This window comes from Polypterus senegalus, chromosome 2 (assembly GCF_016835505.1).
Source record: "Polypterus senegalus isolate Bchr_013 chromosome 2, ASM1683550v1, whole genome shotgun sequence".
Taxonomy (NCBI): domain Eukaryota; kingdom Metazoa; phylum Chordata; class Cladistia; order Polypteriformes; family Polypteridae; genus Polypterus; species Polypterus senegalus.
The window spans coordinates 48,633,023-48,653,677 of NC_053155.1; the positions used below are offsets into that span (position 1 = coordinate 48,633,023).

General features: G+C 37.3%; 1 protein-coding gene across 8 annotated transcripts in view; it reads left to right on the forward strand.

The window, feature by feature from the left end:
* The window catches only part of mid1 (midline 1), a 637,552-nt gene that overhangs the window by 505,640 nt on the left and 111,257 nt on the right, over positions 1 to 20,655 (forward strand). For all 8 annotated transcript variants that reach the window (XM_039743637.1, XM_039743638.1, XM_039743636.1 and 5 more), the window contains one exon: positions 6,208 to 6,303. In XM_039743637.1, coding sequence (XP_039599571.1) covers positions 6,208 to 6,303 — 96 coding nt within the window. The remainder of the gene's footprint in view (positions 1 to 6,207; positions 6,304 to 20,655) is intronic.

Sequence of the window (20,655 nt, forward strand, 5' to 3'; positions counted from 1 at the left end):
ATTTGCTTAATCTGGCGATTATTAAAGAAGAGCAGAGTGTTATATATGTAGCGGTAATTTTAGAGATCATACGATTATTATTTCCACAAATCTGGATTAGCAAAGTGTGAAAGGTTAAATGTGAATTTACTAAAATATTTTAGCAGGGGAAAAGCATTTGGATTAAATGAAAATAAATTAATAACACTGCAGGGCTGCAACTACAACATCCTAATCTTGTATATGTTAAGATAATCCTTGGAATATATGTTGTTTTGTGATCAAACATCATTAAGGAAGGTGGATCAGTAAATGAGGCAGGATAGAATCAAGAGAACCATTTGAAGTGTGGCAGTGAAAACAGGTGGAGACCACTGATGGGTAGCAGTTTGTGGGTATCAGCCAAGAGAGGTGGCAGGTGGGGGAGCCACTTCGTCTAGCTAGGAAGAAACGGAATATCCATGTAGCGTATCTAGGTACATAGAGTTCATTTTGGTTACTTCTCACCTAACCTTCTCTGTGTTTATATTCACAAAACCACATAATTTGTTGTTTTGGTCTATGTTAGGCCACTTTATATTATGATAGAATAATCTAGAACAATGTAAACCATAGTTCAAGTATATTGGTTTACTGGTGAAAAAAACAAAGTAATGATAATCAAATGGGGAATTAAAACTGTCGAAGCAAAAAGAAAAGACAAAACAGACCTTAGCTGCCCCTCAGGGTCTGACAAGTTCTGTATTCACATTTGACTACTAAACTGGCTTATACACAAACGCACCTCTAACAATGCTTGTGAAGCACCATAGCTTCAGCTGTGAATTAAAATACCTCACATCCTTAGTGTTATCCTTGCTGTGTGTTGTTTTTTCTGTACAGCCACTGTATGTTCCACCTCTTCCTGACAGGAATCCCCAACTAAGTATGGTCTGAGGGAGTTCTTCTGGCTTTCTACTATTTCGGTATGATCTCTCTCCCACTCTGTTACCCACGAAATAACTACTTTCTGGGTATTGATTAAAGCAGTGTTTCTCGACCTTTTTCTGTGGCAGCAAAAGTAGTTACTGAGCTCTTTTGTGGCATCTCCCAATTGTTGTGTCCCTTTGCCCACCACTCTCTGCTTCAGAGGCAATTTGTACAGAATACCCTCTATCCTCTAGGCCGATGAGACTTGCTGGTGATCACACACCCAGGTAAATGGACTCTAGCTCCCAAGAGACACATCCAAACTGCCCTAAGTGCTGTTTCTGTAACATAGTGATTGTGGAGCTGCCTTTATGTCAGCCTCTCCAGGTTTTCCTGTCCTCCTCAGACAGGTCTAATCCTCCTGCAGAGCTTGTCCCTCACAGGTGAAAAACCAAGTGTGCTACACTATTACTTCCATTGCACACCTGAGTAGCTCTCATGGCACACCACTGTGCCATTACACACTGGTTGAAAAACACTGGATTAAAGAGACTGATTGTATTACCTTGGTGGCTCTTGTTTGGCCATACTGGGTCTCAGAGTGGATTTGTAGTCACCAGGGTACTATCCCTTTGTGTCTATTCTAAGTTTCATTATTCTCACTAGTTTGATATGTATACAAATGGAGGTAAAAAGTGGTCAGGAAGCTCAGATATATTTCAAATTTTTTTTTATACTTGTGATAACCATTAGGAGGGAAGACTGATAAATTAACTGAACGATGTAAATCCTTCTTGTCTCACTGCCTCAATTTGGATAGCATAACCTTACTGAATCACCTCTCCCCGCTTCACCTGCTGACTCAAGGCTCAGTAAACAGGGAGTGGCCCTTTTAACCAAAACTGATGTTAAATGCTAAGGCAACTGCATACTGATTCCCAGATCAGCAGATGCACTGTGAACCCCTGGGGATTCTAGGCCTCAACCCCCATCTGGAGGACCCTGTCTTTGCTGTTCTATGTTTAAATAGAGTGGCATGCAGAACCACGTCTGAGCAGACATAATGGGATCCCAGTGACACCTAACTGGTCTCTGAGCAGGCGATTTGAGCTGCTTTCCTGACAGCTGTGTCTCTTATACTGTGGTGTTCTAGTTAGATAAATACTACCCTAGACTGCTGCCTAACCCAACTACCAGTATGACTTCCCCCATTCTTATTTCATCTTAGAGCCCCTCCTGCTCCTAGAGCTGCTTTACCAGCTGAACAGCCGGATACAATATATTGTATATGTTAAAATATAGAGCAAAACATGACAGCTTAGCTTCATGCTCTTTCAGTAAGGCCCATTAACCGTGTCTCAGAATGCATGTTAATCCCATGCATTAATTTCACATTTTACAGATGTGTCAGGAATGCTTTGTATAACTCCCTTTACGATCATTCAGCTGAGAGAACTTTTTGTTTTGACGTGATCCCAAAAAGGGAGGTCAAAGATTGTAAGGTCATGTGACCTCTATGACCTTTTCACATTGATACGGTGTCAGAGAAAATCACATTTTAACCGACTCCCATTGCTTAGTCTGCATAGTTGGTAATCGATCAACAGAAGTAACAAGGCAAACAAGTTTTTACTCCCTTGAGGTAAGCGTGTAGAGTTACAGTATTTTTAAAACAATAAACCATGTATGTGTGTGTTCCTTTTAATGGCCCTTTCTGTAAAGAAGAGGTTTTGTGTTTCCTGCTTTCTTGCAGTTAAATATAGATGCTAGTAAATAGTAAATGTTTTTAACATCAAATAATTGTCCCCCAATTTTACTGAAGGCAAGCACTCACAGTCTGTGACAGCTGAGGTCTACAATAGAGATGGATGAATATTGCATATGATCTCAGTGACAGATGCTTGAACTTGGACTTCTTGAGATAAAGAATGTTTTTCTGAGTATCTGCTTTACAATTTATTAGTTTTATTATCATAATAATACTTTGATGAAGTGCTTACTGCTACTTCCATGTGGTCAGAGCAGCCTGGGTTTCAGATTCTTGCTCTGTTGTTGCCTGTGTAGAGTCTGTACTTTCTCCTCATGACTATGCAGATTTAATTTTTTCATGTTTCATTTTTATGTATTTTTTTGGTTTGGTTTTTTATTCACAGTGATTTAATTTCTGACTTTAGTTTCACATTAGTTTTTATTTTAAGGGCATTGATTTTTTTAGTTATTGTCTTATTTTTTATTTACGTGATGCCATCTTAGCTTCTAATCATCAAGTTCTCATTCCCAAGAGACCTGCATAAGTAGCTAAACTTTCTTTCCAACGTATTTATATGGTGGCACCTCAGTAGGTGTTGCAAACAATGTCATTTTTAGTGTTAACTTCTTTACCAAGTAGGCCCTAGCAGTAGATTTACCTGGCTCTGAGTTTGATTTATTCCCCCAATCTGTCTTTCTCTTTGCCCTTAAGTTTCTTTCATTTTGTTCTATTGACATTCGCATTCATTCCTGACTAGGTTTTTTTCAACTCACATATCATCTCCTGGTTTTCTTTTGGCTTACAATACTCCTCTGACACCTTTATAGTGCCTTAACAGTGTGGTTTTGTGCATAAATATGCCCCTCCAATCCCAGGGTTCATTCCTGCCTTGTGGTCAGTGACCCTGAAGTGGAATAAGCAGGTTTGCTAATTTATTATAATGAATTTAGTGTGTTGGGTTATGTTTAATCCACAAATATTACAGATTTGTTTTTACATATGCGTAATTAAGCTGGCACTGTTCAATGATCAGGCCCAAATTTTCATGTGTTGAATTATATGTTATTCACAAATGTTAGTGAAATGTTTTTAGTAGTGCTGGTAATCTGGTATGACCAGGGTCATGCGGGAGCATTAATTAACATATGGGTTAATGATTTAAGTCTGCTTTTGTGTGCATTTATCGTAATTAAAGCCCTCATGAAGAGCATGAAAATAAGAGTGCAGTTTTCATTCCATCTCTTTTTTTAAATCAGTTTTTTCTGCTGATAGCATAAGCCTGTCCCAGAATCAAAGAGTATAAAGCTGTAAATGAGGCTCATACACATACAGAGACATTATATGCCCATAGGCTATTCAAGAAACTGGAATCCATAGAAGAAACTGTGTGAAGCTAAACCAGAACATAAGTAGTGCAAGGCAAGAACTGTCCATAGTAACTGCTTTTCGATTAGGTATTGACCAGAAAAATGGGATTGCTAGTACAGGTGGCCGAAATGAGTATTCATCTCACAGTTGCTGACTTCAGACTTCATTAAAGGGAGTGTACCTTGGCAATACAGGAGGAACTCGAAGTAGAGCCACTGTACTCCATTTGAAGTAATATGGGCATTTAAGTTAAAATGCTCCTGGGTGCAGATCCAGGACACACTGCAGTGATTAACAACCTCTAGGTTGTGCATCCTTTGAGCATCTGGGAATTCCTCAGGAGTAGATGGGATAGAGACATCTGGTCAGCCTATCCATCACCACTTAAGTGAACGAATAGGTTGAGATGCATTTAGTCCGCATTCTCTTTTAGAAAAAGTCTTCCAACTCCATGAATTTCTTATTTTCAAGTCTAGTTTATTGTGGTTCTGTTACCCTTAACACACCAGACCATATTCTAATTTCATTACTTTCAGTAATCCCTACAGTCATCTTTACAATGCTGTTGTTCCTCACTACTAATAAAAAAGTAAATTCATTCTTTATCACCCTGGAATGAAAGTTACAATGCATCATGTATACCCCAAAGTCTATTTTTGAATGTACCCATCCATTCATCTGTTCTAACCTGCTTGTCTAGATTTGGGCAGTGGGGGTCAGAGTTTATCCTGACAGCATCACCACAGAGCTGGACTGAATTCTGAATGGGGCTTATGCCCCAAGGCATATTTTCACATATGTCTGCATTTGTCTTTGGAAAGTGGAAGAATCTGCAGAACAATCCACTTACTGTATACTGTATATAGGGAGTCCATGCAAACCCCACAAAGACAATGAATTGCACTGGAGTTGACCATGCCACACAAATGTTGCTCTTTAGTAGTTAGTTATTTGATCACCAAATGCAACACACACTGCCTGCAGTTTTACTGCTAAACAGATGGAGGATGTGGAGACATATACTGTAAATAAGTGGATGTCCTTCTGAACAGTAGACTGGATTGAGCAGATAGCACAGGAATATGTTACAACAAGGCCTTGAGCAAGCACGTGTATTTGACGAGACTCCGGTCTATTAACATGTGACAAGCTGTTGGGTATACTAAACCAGTCCATAGTGACAAATTTACTGTGCTCTGCTGTGTTCTGCTAATAACACCTCACTCAGGGAGTGGCAATTGCCAAAATAAACAAATCAGGAAGTACATTTGCAATAAAGGGCAGATCCTGAATTCATTAGGGACAATGGCAGAAAGGAGGAATACAAAATTAGAGGTTATGACTAATGCTGCCCATTTTCTCCATGACGCAATGTTCCGGAGTGTGACTTCCCCCTAGGCATTTGAAATTTATCAATAGACATGTAGAAAACATTACTATACGTGTCACGTGTACTTGGAGTATTGTGTGAATATTTCTGTGTCTTACATATTACATGTGAAATTTCCATTTGGTGATTAAAATCTATCTATCTATCTATCTATCTATCTATCTATCTATCTATCTATCTATCTATCTATCTATCTATCTATCTATCTAAAACTGTAATTGATTGAATTTACTCTTTATATAAGGTTTTTTGACTTTGTCTAGTAGCCAGATTGGTAAAGACAAAAAAAAAAATCATAGGTGAAGGATTTACAAGTATAGCAAGACAGCCATTGCTTGACTCTTTCCATGTTATCATTTATTACCATTCAGTGCCCCATCTATCAGCCCCTGTCCTTCACATGTTGTACAACTAATGACCTCAGCCATTACATAACTATAGTGGTTTCAGCCTATTTCTAAATCATTTCTCAAATAAGATGGCAAGGGATTTTAGTCGATGTTTCCAGGCAGATAAGATGTTAAACACTGTGCAGATACAAGGAGTGACAGCCTACTGGAGAGGAAAGATACAAACTCTTGCTTGAATATTCATGCATGATTCACTTCTTAAAGTGGATTTGTGAGACTTAACCATCACTGTGCTCCCAGACCCCAGCAGAACAGCAATAATGATGTCTTCTCAGAACGAAGCAGGCCAACATTATAAGGTTGAGCAAAATGCCTTTCAGGGTTATTATGCCCAGGGTATTATTGAGACAATTTCAGAATATCTGCTCTTACATACTCTCTTTTTCTCCCTGTTTCTACAGCAAAGCTTGGATGCCAACCTGACTAACCTTATTAAGAGAAACAATGAGTTGGAGAATCTCATGGGCAAACTTATTCAAACATGCCAACATGTAGAGGTAGGTACCGTGACTCATAAAATGTGCATTTTTTTGTAGTATATACGTTATGCTGATAAGTGGGTTGCTTTCCTTCATTAGCAAAAATAACATCAACAGTATAAAATAATGAAATTGTAACAAACAAGTACTTAAAGTCATAAAAATAAACCATACAATGTGTTTATGTGCTAATAATTTTCTATATTTGGAATCTATATCTATATCTGTTAGTGAAGAAGTGGCGTATCAGTTTCCTAGCAGATGCTTAGGTACTGAAATTAATTGAAGGGCTCATTAAATCTGAGAAAGTAAAACATGAAAAAAAATCATTACTACTAAACTAGTCCATTTATTGAGCACTGGCAAATTCCAGGAGTGTGCCACTGAGCAGCAAAAGTGATTTATCCGTGTTTGGGTGCTTTTTAGAGCTGCTGTTATTGGCACATTTTTCGCGGAAGCCATGAATTATTACTGATGGTCTAATAATTGCAGACATTACAGTTTTGCATCCTGGCCCTAAAGGAAGAGTTTAGTGGTTTTATTTCCTCATAAATTTTTCTTTTGTTTTATCTTCTGCATTTGGTCAGCATGATGCCGCAATGCTCTAGGGAGCCTTTAGGTAAACAAAAACAATTTTGTTGTTTTAAATTCCTTGTCATGTTACATTATATATCCCTATCTAGATTTCAAAATTGACTCCCCTGTCATTTTTATTAGAAACATCAAAGGAATCTGCTTGCACTGTAGTGAAACATGCCAAGAAGGAGCTGCCTTAACAGAACACATTAAACCGTTTCAGAACTTCATTTTAGATTATGAGAAAATGAAATTGTGAAGAACGAGGCTGTAAAGTTGGCACTAAAATGAAGCCTTCTTGCTTCACACCTGTGGCTGTGCTCTTTTTCCACTGAGAGCTTTAAATCTCAATGGCTAACAAATATCAGACTGTAAAGTGAAGTTTGGGCTTAGCACAATGGATGAAAATTAAAATTAATTTCTTTAAGAACATAACAAAAACAAGCAAAAACCATTCAGTTGATCTTTGTTAACTGAAAAGTCCCAATGCCAAATGCAAATTACTTTTTAAAATTATCAAAGTTTTCTCTTCAGCTCCATAACTCAGTGATTTTTTGTAAGATTCCAATTAAGAAGAAGAAATGACTCCTGCTTACAGACTTGCAGGCACTCTTTGTAATTATACACTGGTGTATTCAAGAAGCTCATTCACTATTTACTTATTATTAATGGCACAGTTAGAGTTCTGCTTTCATAAAATGCACCTTTCTTCACAATAGCATATTAAATCATTCTTACAGCAAATTACACATTTGCACTGATCAGCTTGAAAAAATGTATTGTTTCATCACTAAATACTTTGTGTAAATTTCCACATATGTCAGTTTACAGTCTGACAAAAATCATTCCACCTCAAAGCATTGCTCACAGCCAATAAGGTGATAAAGATAAAGAATGATAAAGAATTTGATTTGATTTGGTGAAATGCAGCACACAGAACTGAATAAAAGACCAATAAAGTTGTATATTGTCAAAAAAACAGAATGTTAGAAACAGGACATTATACTCAGACTCTAGTTTGGAGTATAGTGTGCCATTCTAATACCTATTCTGTAAAAAAGACTTTACAACCTCAAAACTATGCAAAGAAAATCAACCAAGGTTTGCTTAAAAATATATCTATATTTAAATTACGAACTTCCCAGTCTTTGGAGAAAATTGTAGTGAACATGTTAAATGTGGAGGAAAGCCTTCTGTATGGCAAGAAGTGGAAAACATTTTATTACACTAATTGTTTGGGGGTCTGGGCACAGCACAGATGCAGTGGTAGCTCTGCTGCTTTGAAGTAAGGAAACCAGAGTTCACATCCTGGGTCCTTCCTGTGTAGAGTGTCCCCGTGTATGTGTGAGTTTGCTCCAGTTTCCTACCACAGTCCAAAGACATGCAGTTTAGGTGAACTGGTGAGCCCTAGTGTGTGGTTGGGGTGTGTGTGTATGTGTGTGTTTGCCCTGCGATGGACTGGTGCCCTGTCCAGGGTTTGTTCCTGCCTTGTGCCCTATGATAGGTGGGATAAGCTCCAGCAGACCCTTGCGACCCTTTTCAGGACTAAGTGGCTTGGAAGGTGACTGACAGACTGACACTATTGGGGGTCAGTACTTGATTCATACTGGTGTAAATAAAACTAAGAATAACTTAGCTGGTAACTTCAGAGATTCAGAGCCTGGGCAATATAAATTTCATGCAGTCATGTCACCTCTCTTGAATCATTTGGTTTAATCACTGTGACAATAGTCCAGTGCAATGTGATAAATTTAAAGTAGCTGCTAATAGGGATTTATTAAAAAAGTGGGTGAAGAACTTACCTCAAGGTTACAGTCCTAGAAGGAGGTCATTACTACTGAGCATGTGTCCTGTTGGATAATATTTACCTAGTACATCAGAAATATATAAAATAAAGATATTAGGATAACTTTGCTAATAAAGCATACAAGAGCTGATTTTCTTGATAAGTCTAGAAGTGCCATGTGTGTTATTTACCAATAAATAACAGTGTCCTGTTACCACCTATTATCTAGATCGTGGAACACCTCCAAAACAATAAAGCAAGCCCACCTTTGACCAATGAATCATTTGTCTATATCTCACTCCTCTCACAATCCTTTCCCTCAGTTATGCCCTGCTGCTGTATTTTGCTAATTTACTCCACTTTCTTCTGAACCCTTCCACACTAAAGTGTTAGTATTATTCCTTCTCCTTATTGATACACTTTCCACAGAGGTGCCTCATGCCACCACATAAATTGTTTTCTTCTGGACCCCACCACTGCCCTGTATCCAACTCCTTACAGCTCTCCTTCACAATATGTTGACAGAGTAGGCAGTGCCTGAATGGAATATACTTAAGTGGCAAAACTATCCTAAGGGGACTCCCCCTTGGAGTTTTGACTGTCATGGTAAAATAATATTAGTTTGACAAGCACTTTGCATAATTTGTGTCAGTGTGCTTGAAAATACTGCTAAAAATTGAGTGGTTCTGGGCCCACTTCAACCACTGGGTGTAGGCAGAAGCTTCGACAATACTTTGGAAAGTCATCTATTAGAGCAGCAGGAAAGAACAAAAGCATGCAATTAGTGGTGAACATGAATGAAGGGGTTGAAGGTCTTGAAAGGCATAGCATCACATGGGACAAATGTGTTCACCTTATATACTTGTGCTCAAGAGCAGCTCAGAGAAAGTGCTAACTGTGTACCGTGAGAACAACAAATAAATTGAGCTTGCAACTGCAATACTTGGTATAAAGACAGTGTGGTGACATCTCACTTTTTTCAGTGTCATACAAGCAAATTATGCCTTATTGTTCAAATAAATACAAGAATGTGACCATGATTAGCATACATGTATTCTGTTAAAGACGGAGAGGACAGGTGACCCTTTTCTTTATTACACTAAGACTCAGGGAGGCATGGTCAGATGAAGAAGCAGCTAAAAATAGACAACTACAATTGGTTCTGTTTGAGAATATAATTGATAGCTTAAAATGTGTCTACGGTCTGGGCTGAGACAAACTTGAGTTAGAACAATTTAAAATATCTCACAACATCCACTAATCTGTTATCAAAAGTGCTTATTCCAGTCCAGAGTTGTGGGACTGGATTGTCCCTCAGCATCATATACAATAAACTATCCTTTAATGGGTACAATCCAAAATATCACAAGAAACAGAGAAAACTCATTACCTCCATATTTAAAGAAAGAAAACCCTGTCATTTGCAAGCACAGTGGAGAACACAATCAGATGAAAACAGCACACCATCTGGAATCCTGCCTAGATTGAAGAGGAAGATGCAATGTATCCTTACTGAGATTCATAGTTGCAATGTGAATTTTTGAAAAGAAGCCTCACTCCCCTCTCTGTATTGTGTTCACTTTCCCTCGTACTACTTATAGGTATTATATTAATTTTGCATATAATATATTTATTAAAAGCCTTATTTTGGTTGGCATGTCCTAGCAGTGTGCAGCTTCATTTCACAGTGATAAACACTGCTACTTTACAGCTCAAGAGTCCTAGGTTTAGGTCTTATAATGCAATTGTCCTCATGTTTGTGCCTGTTTTCGCAAATATGTTGTCATGTTTTTATAACACAAAAAGGTGAATTTGCCTAAATATTACTAAATAAATAAATAGAAAAGTGTGAATAAATTGAACTCCTCTGTTTGCATTGACAGAAATGTGTTAAACATTTATGAGATTTGTAAATGCACACTAAAGTGACAAGTATTGTTTTGCATGCAGAAACCTCCTGTACCACTGAAATGTAACTCTTTCTTAATTTAATGGCTTGGGAAGACCATGGCCCTGTGGTAAAATGTCATATTAACAATTACTACCTTGAAATTGTGCCAGGGTACACATATACATAATGCAAAAAAGAACCTTTTATTCTGTCATTGCTCTTCAAAAGAAAGTGTGAATTGATTAAAATTCATATGCATGGCAGTTGTAATATGAAGTCAATCCTTTTACTTATTAACCTTCTTTTGATTTTGGAATACTAAAATAAAAATTAAGACATAGAGCATATTTTAATGAAATCACACATTTATGGTACATCTGTCGGAATTAATTGAGAGCCTGAGAACCACTCTGTCATAAGCAATTCTTAACATCTGTGCTCTGAATATTGAAATCTATCATTTTATCATTAGCCAATTACAGATTCAATCTTTTATTCATGTGCTCTCTGCTTCTGTAGGAAGTGTAAACTCATTAGGGAGTGTTGTGTTTTGATTGATTTTTCATTCAGTTACCTAAACAAAAATTAAAAGATGCAAAGTGATTATTCATAAATCAGGTTTGTAGTTGGTTGTTTTTGTGTAAGTTTTATCAGTGACATCATATTATTTTAAAACAATAAAAATAATTTTAAGAAGAAAGACAGAAGCCACCTTAAAGTATGTATCAGTATAGTATTGACCAATAAAGTTCCCAAATTGTTTGATAAGGAACCCTTGTTTTAGAGGCAGTTTTTAGGCTGTAAGGGTAATCAACAACACAACAATCACAATAATCATTGTTGACAACTGCAGGAGCAACCCTTTGTGTATTTAGGTATATATTTGCAATATGTATGCTGAAAATTTCCAGGCTTGCCCTGGGAAATTATTTAAGACAATCAACCTGTTATAGTGCCATCAGTTAATCGGAAATATCATAAGTACTATGCAACTAACTAAATTAGTACTTTTCTTTATAGAACTTGTTGCGCTACTCGTGTAAGACAGGTTGAAATTTAAGTATTCAATGTAGACCTCATGGTTTTTTATTTGATACATGCAGTATCCATATGGTCTGGTATAATAAAACACACCTGATTCCTTTCCCTCATTTCGGCCTTTTCATCTTCAGATAGAGCTTCACATTTTTACTGCTTCCTTTTGCCATCACTTATTGAACTAACTTCCCTACTAGTCAAAATGGTTTTGCTGGGAAAATGTGGTGGTGCCACAATGGCCTGTTTTGGCGACTCTGGCCTAATCATGGTCTGCAACAAATTTTAGGTAGATTTTCCAGTAGAACATGACTCAGATCATCACACTGCTTGCTTGCCTTTTTTTCACAGTGTATCCTTCCGTCATCTTTTCCCTAGGTAAATGACAAATGTGCACCTGGATTCATCAGACCAGGCCACCTTCTTCCATTGTTGCATGCTCCATTTCATGTGCCCATTGGAAGTGCTTTTGGCTGTATGCAGGGGTCAGCATAGGCACTCTCACTGGTTTGTAGGTGTACTATCCCATACGCAGAAAGCTGCAATGCATGTAGCTTATCTGTGTGATCGGACCAGACGGGCTAGACTTTGCTCCTCACACATATCTTTGAGCATTTGGTGAACTTGACCCTGTCGCCAGTTCACTGCTTGTTCTTCCTTGGACCACTTTTGTTAGGTACTAACCAGCATATTCCGGCAACAAATCACAAGACCTCCTGTTTTGGAGATGCTCTGAGCCAGTCATCTAGCCATCATTATTTGGCCCATACAGATCTCTATGCTTATCCATTTTCCTGCTTCCAACACATCACCTTCAAGAGATTACTGTTTACTTGTTACCTAATATCTCCTACTCCTTGCCAGGGGCCATTGTAATGAGAGCAAGGAAACACACGTGTTTGCAGGCCAGGGAGACATGGTAGGTGGGGAATAACATGTTATTTGTTTTACTTCGAAAATCAAAAGTTTGATTCTAATCCAACACCATATACTATAGCAGTAATGATCAGAAGATTCTGCTCATTAGTGGGCAACGTGTAGCCACAATATGAATGCATGGGCCTGTGCTGTGTATTACAATGGACAGTCCACTGTGGGATTTCCTTGACCTTTAACACTAGAATTACCAGAGCCAATGAAAAAAACTCGTAAATCCAGCCCACCTTAAATCCCTTTGCACCTCTCCATCAGCCTCTATTGTCTTCTAAATGTGTTGATAAGGCCAAGCAGCCTGCTAAACCATCCTCCCCACCGCCTCAGAATGAGCAAGAAAAGAATTTCTCTCAGTTCCTGCTTTGATTGATTATCTGGGAGTGAGCAACCCAGAATTGTAAGGGGAAATAATTTGATGTTTGTTTTGTGTCTACAACAATCTATGTAAACACATTGTTAAATCAGAAACATTTTTTCATGTCTTGGTAATAAATAACAAAATGTAGACATGAACTGTATAATGTGTGAAGGCTGATGGCCAAATATCAACACTTTCACAAAAGGTACAAGTACAATACGACAGCTTCCGTGGTGCAGCGGTAAGATCTGCTGAATTATAATCTGGAGGTTGTGAGTTTGAAACCAGCTCCCAGGCAAATATACTGTTTTGAGTACTGAGTTGCTCTTATTTTTAACAGTATACAATAAAAACATATACTTGATTTGTGTCTGTAACAGCTGGTGTAAATTTATAGTATTTGTAAAAGTTAGCGTTTTTTTTTCACTTTTATTCTCTCAGTCATGATACAACGTCCACCCACTGCCCCAGTTTCCCTGAAACTGGGAATAACTGTAAATGTGAGTGGTGTTTTGAGACAATGGAACTGGAAATTCTCTGATCTGGGGGGATAAAAGCTGACACACAGACACTGCTGAATCTGCCTTCTTCGTATCTCACCGTCACTTGAATTTTTTTTTTATTCAGTTCTATTGAGAGTTCCTGCTCATGCTGAATTAGTATGCACCTTATGGTCCATGATGTCAAAGCCGCACTGACGAAAAAACAGAGACATAGGTATATATGATATTTGGAATAACTCATTTTATGACCTGTATAGTACATTTTGGAAAACATTGTGGCACTGATGCAACATTATTCATTTTCATTTGCACGCCTTCTTACACTTGTAATCAGTGACCGCATTTTTTTTCCCCATCTTGCCAGTCTTCACATGTTACTGTGTGGTGGTGTTTCTTTTGTACTCCAGGACATGCAGAGAAAAGAATAGTACAGAGAGGTCAGTTCCGAGCTATATGCAATCATCAGATTCAAATGTTAACAGTTCCCACACACCCAAGGACTGTCCTTCCTACATTGCAATGTTACAACATACACACTTCTCTCTATGCTGTGGTTTCTATTACACTGAAGAGGCTGGGGAAGCAGCACACCTGATCTGACGCTGTTACAAGTGCTATAAATTTACACCAGCTGTTACAGTCATAAATTAAATGTATGTTTTTATTGTATAATGTTAACAATGCTGCGGTGGGTTGGCGCCCTGCCCGGGGTTTGTTTCCTGCCTTGCGGTCTGTGTTGGCTGGGACTGGCTCCAGCAGACCCCCGTGACCCTGTAGTTAGGATATAGCGGGTTGGATAATGGATGGATGTTAACAATAAGAGCAGCTCACTACTCAAAACGGTATTCAAATTCAAATTCACGACTTCCAAATTATAATTCAGCGGATCTTACCGCTGCACCACAGAAGCTGTCGTATTGTACGTGTGCCATTTGTGAAAGTGTTTATTTGATATTTGGCCATCAGCCTTCACACATTGTACAGTTCATGTCTATATTTTGTTATTTATTACATAAAACATGAAAAACTTTTCTGTTTTAACGATTGTTGTAGACACAAAACATACACCAAATTATTTCCCCTTACAATTCTGGGTAGCTCACTCTTAGATAATCAATCAAGGCAAGAACTGAGAGAACTTCTTTTCTTGCCCATTCTGAGGTGGTGGGGGGATGGTATAGCAGGCTGCTTGCTCCTTGGGCTTATCAACACATTTAGAAGACAAATGAGGCTGAAGGAGGGATGCCAAGGGTTTTAAGGTGGGCCGGATTTACGAGTTTTTCATAGACTCTGGTAATTCTAGTGTTAAATAATGAAGTGAAGGAATACCTATGGTCACCAAAGAGAGCTTTAAAATAACATGACTGCAGGGCTTCTATGCAATGTCTGGGAATTAATTTCCAGGGCCACCAGAAGTACTGTAGTTTGTGGCTGGGACTTTAAAGCACTTTCCATATGACATTTGAGCTTGGAGTTAAAATGTAAACATTTGGTAAGAGCTCAACTGGTCAGATGAAAGGTCCCAGGATGTGCAGAAGGAATATATTCATGGAAAGTGAACAGGTGGACCACCTACTAGATGTGATAGTTAGGACTTGTGGATTACTAGGTCATTATATTGTTTTTCCTCCTTTTTATTTTTTTGTTCTGCATGTGAAGCTTTTCCATCCCAGCAATAAATTTCAGTTTTATTTTTATTGAATTGACCTGTGAGTGTTCCCTAAAGGTCGATGCTGCTTCTGTTATAATTATACTTTAATTCTTAGTGCTCAAATTACTTCTTATTTATTATTTCCATCACTTGTCTGATTAACTAAAAAAGTAATTTTTTGATTCCTTGATATCTGCTTATTCTAATTGGCTTGGTGGCTTAGTTTTGAGTAACATTTTTCATATGGTATATGCTAAAAATATTTAACTTGTTATTTAGCTAGCATTTTAGGTTACTGTTTTTCTGACTATGGAGGCCCTTTGACATCATGTGACCAGGCCATGGTGCATGACCTCATTAATAATAATACATTTTATTTATATAACACCATTGTCAGACATCTCATGGTGGAATGAAGACACTTTAAAAGAGGTTCATTAGTTAAATAGAAAAAAATACATTTTAGATAGAGCTAAGTTCCTTTGGTTTTTACTGTTCACATTTTGATTCTGAGTTTTGTACATCCTTTTTGAAAGTTTGATGATCTGGTTTCTTTTGCCTTTTTCTAGTTTTGACCTATACTTGCTTTTTGACTGTGCCTTCTTTGACTTTCTGGTGCCTTCATCTCTTGGTTAATTATTCGCAACATCTCTTTAAGTTTTCTCATCCGGCCCAAAGCAGTTCCAAAGTGACAGGTTCATATCCTGGACCCATATCCATGTGTGATTTTTTTGGGGGTAATCTGGTATCTTTCCACATTCCAAGGAAATGAGTTTTAGTTTGATTGGCACTCTGTGTGGCTCTGTATGTGTGAGTGTGGGTGTATTTGTGTTTGAACAGTACAAGGGCTCGCATCCCATTCAGGGCTAGCTGAAGCATTCCACTTCAAATTCTCTGGTACTGAGTAATCCTGTAATGGAATGAGAAAGGGAGGAAAATGGAGGAATGAGTGAATACATTATGACAGTGCAAAAGAAAAATAATATAACCCAATGTGATTCTGTGTAAGCACAGAATACTTATATACAGTACATTAAACTGAGATGAAGTTTCTTTTGTTAAAAGCCGAGATAATGGGTAAGTGATATTTTGACATTTAATGCATTATTCAGTTCAGATGCATTTGAGAGACCTGGTGTTAATCTCACAAGTAATGCTCACATGAGAGTTGTTTGAAGATACCATATATATGAAATCAGTGTCTATAGCAAAACATGTTAGATTAGCCATTTTGTTATTTATTTACTAGACATTTCATTTTGCATTACATTAAATTATCTTATTATATGAGCAGTGCAGTAAATGTAATAGGTAGTGGTGCTGCTGCCTCACATCTCTAAAGTCTGGGTTTCATATCCCAGCTCAGTCATTAACTTTGTGCGTTTGGCAGATTTCCCCAAATCTTTTTGCTATCATATACTCATGACATGTGTATTAGGTTGACTGTAACCTGTCCTAATGCATGTGACTATGCCCTACAATTAACTGGACTCTGATTCTGCTGGGATGGTCTCAATCTCCCTTCCTCAAAATAAGTGGGTTTTGGAAATGTTAGAATGTTTTCTTGTGATTCAGTTTTCGTTGAGTTTTTACAGAAAATACTAAGAAATAAAACACTAGTGAATCAGCATCCCACTCTGGCAATCACCCCCACATCCCAATACCCAGTTTAGTCCTGTAAGGGCATGTGAATGCAATTAGAATAGAAATTTGCATCTGTGTGGTTAGAGCAATTGCCAATCTTAAACAGTCTCAAAGTGTGTTTGTGTTTGAGTCCTGTGCTGTTCTAGTGTCCCATGCAGGGTTGGTTCCTGCTTTTTCCCTGATGTTGCTTGAATAGCCTTCAGCCTCCAATGGGACTGAATTGGATTAAGTGCATTTGAGAATGTTTTGTCACTTTCTATCCTTCATGTATGGTTCAAACTTAACATCTTAAGGTTGTAAACAAATAAATAATTTTTTTTGTATTGAAAAGTCACAGTGCATAAATGTTTTTTTCTGCAATCTGTCTGCAGTGTATATGTTTTCACATATCCACAGAATCTGCAACCTGCAAGACATGCAAGTTAGGCTCTAGAAACAGCTTAGTGTCTAATAGTGTGGTGTCAGACATGACCCTAAATGGGATTCAGCATGTCTAAAAGTAAAGTGGACTTTATTTATGAAATTACTTATAAGCACTACAATATAGAATATAGTAAGAAAGTTGAATGGTAGTGATGAAAACCGACTATTGAAAACAAACTTCTAGACCGCTAGTGTCTTTACAGCATGTGCTCATATTGTCCTGCATCCTGTAACTAATCTTGATGTTCTGCTTCTTGGAATGTCAAACAAGATGTTATCAGGAAAGTTGTAGTCTAAACAAATTGCTTCATAATTTACAACAAGGCAATGTTTACCTGCACAAACTCACCATTTTTTTTGATTGAAGCCTGTTACAACAGGTCTGGAGTGCAGAGACTTTATGAGATTATAAATGTAAACTTTAGGACAACTTGCATGTTTAGGGTTTGTTTAACTCAGTATACGACACCATAAAGAAATTTAGAGATGATTGATTTGATGCAGAAATATGAATCAGTCAATTCATTGAATTTGTATAGGAATGAAAATGGACAGTACGCAAGAGAATAGCCTTAAACAAGACGACAAGTGAGAGTAATAAAAGGAATGTTTTGAAGGGATTCTTCAGTGTTCATTGTGAAGTAGCATTCAATCAGAAGTTGTATAATGTGTCCTTTTGTGGTTCTGATGTACTTAAGCTCAAAGTCTATCCCAGAAAATCTTGATTACAGTATATTTCAGGTTTACATCAGACCAAGGGAGGTCACTATACCAGAAGATTTTTATTCAATACTTCTTTTTTGATTTTCAGCTGCTCCTGTTAGGGTTACCACAGTGGATCTTCTTGATACGATCACCTCCATGTCCTTTCTCACCACATCCATAAACCTTCTCTTAGGCCTTCCTCTTTTCCTTTTTCTAATACCAGTAAAATTTTACGACACTTGATATCTATTTGATACCACAGGAAATAATGAAATCCCATTCAATGTCTTTGTATTAAAAGTACCTCCAGTATTCAAAAGAGCATAATTGTGATTTTTTCTGTAATAGAAGGTAAAATTCAGTACTGTATATAAATACTAACCATAAGAACAGCTTTATTAAAGAATGGCATACTCACCAACTGTTATTAAAAAAAAACTAGTACTGGCATTCATGAATGTCAAAAAACAATGTAGGGTTTGAATTTTAATGTGTGATAGACATGGAGATTCCCACAATGGGGTTATTATCATGAAGAGATTTTAGTATATGGTTTATAAAGAATGATATAATCATGATCATGTATTACCTATTTTATCTTGCTGTGTTACTCTCCAGTAACTTAAAAATGCTGCTTAAAATCAATGCTGCTTTAAATTAAATTAAAAATAAAAATTCAGACATTATTATATGTGTACTGTTGAATTAAAAAATATTTATAACTTTTTAACAAAATGCTTTTAAAATCTAGTTTGTTAGAGAATCACAAAACAAATCAATGACACAAGTCTAATGTTTGCATATTCATATACAGCAATGAAGTATGCCTGTTTGCCATCTCTGCGATTATGCGTTTCTTTTAACACAGTACTTGTCATACTAATAAGGAGGTGTGCAGTGTTTTTTGAAGCATTTATAGACTAAATTAATTTTATTTTTTATTAACAAATGAAGCAGCTCATTTCAGTGCCAATGTAGACAATACCAATAACCACCAAATAACCACTCCAAATGAAACTTGCCTCAATTTGTATTTGCTTCATCTGTTATTTTCATTGCCAACATGCAGTCCCCCCCAAATTACACAGATCTATATGTGTACTGTAATTGTGGATGTGAGGTTCCCCCCACTACCCTAAACTACATTCGTTGTTCGTAGAAAATGAATGAATGCTTGGATGGCCATCTGTAGACATGCTCATTGCAATCAGAGAATGAATGTGAAGACTCTGTATTTGGGCTGTATAGACACTGCTTTAAAAAGTGATTACTCACACCATCATTTTATCTTCTTTCACAAATTCATGTCACTACAAGTTAAACAATTATAACTGATTGGTGACATCATTGCACTCTAAAGCATGCACAAACCTATTTCTGAGCTAACTCCATAATGAGATAAAAGTCCACAAATTACTTTTTATTTATTACTTACGTAACTTGGCTGATTACCTGAAGTACTTTGTTTGTCGATTTCTTAGTATCTGGTCGTTCCAGTGTATGGTTGGCTTGGTGGCTTACTGTTGTCCATGTGGAGTTTTCATGTTCTCTGGTATCTGTATGGCTCTTCCTATGTTACCCCAGTTTTTCACCCACATTATAAAGAACATGTGCATTAACTGGGAATTATATAATTGACACTGTATGACTATTTGTCTGAGGATGTGTGAGAAATGGCTCTATGTTCATGACTGGTTCCTCCTTTGTGCCCAGTGTTGCCAGAATAGGTTACATCTTCCCACTACTCAGAGTTAAATTAGTAGGTTTGAAAAAATATATGTGCATGTATATATTCCAGTCCTGGGTTACAGAGTACCAGAGTCAGTCTTGGCAGCATTGGGCACAAGGCAGGAAGCTGAAGCAGTGCTAGTCTTACTTTCAATCACACTCTCACATAACAGGCTCATGTAGAGTTACCAGTTAACCTAAATTAGCCAGCATATTCATAAAAAAGCATGCAGACCTGCCGAGAAGGTGCAAACTTTACACAGACATCTGCTGACCTGAGATTTGAACCCAGTACTTGAGTTGAGCGATGACGGTGTTATTGTGCAATCTAAGTATTATCTTCTGTCAATTTTTCATCACCTTGCCTTTTAATTATTATCTCTCTTGAATTTTCACCCTTTTAATTTTTATTAGTTATTGTGTGGATGCTCCCTGTCAAAAGCTGTAAAAGGTTCAGAAAATTAATAATTTATTTTTGTATGTCAAATCTGAGGAAACATAATTCACTCAAAGCTGATTTGACCATTGGCTTTGGATTATCTAGCTTTCATTTCTATATTTAATAAGTTCTCAAAATATTATTTAAACTAGGACTATAAAAAAGAAAGCTTTAAGTATTTGGTTTAAGGCCAGATTTTCCCATTCCCGACATCACACATTAACACTCCTCTATGTCTCTAAAAATAAAATGACATTGTTCATGCATATAATATTCATGGCAACTCTGTCAAAATGTAAAGCATTTCTCACTTAAGTCATGGCACAATTTTAATGTTTACACTATTCTAAGCATTTTAAAAATGTACTTATTTTGTAAATTAAGCAAATGACCCTACTTTTTGGATCAAACAGTCTCAATCCAAATGAAATGCTGGGCAGAGGTGTTGGCTATCTTAGCAGTACTTGTCACAAAACAGGAACTAACCCTTCAGTCCCTCATAGGGCTCATTTACACACACACACACACACACAGGGCAAATTTAGTATTACCCACTTACCAATGTATTTTGGAAACGAAAAGAAAAGTAGTGTATCTGCAGATATGGGGAGAATGTGCATATTCCACACTGGCAATAACAAGGCTTGGATTTGAACTCTGGTCTCTGAAACAATGAAAACGCAATTTTACCACCTGAG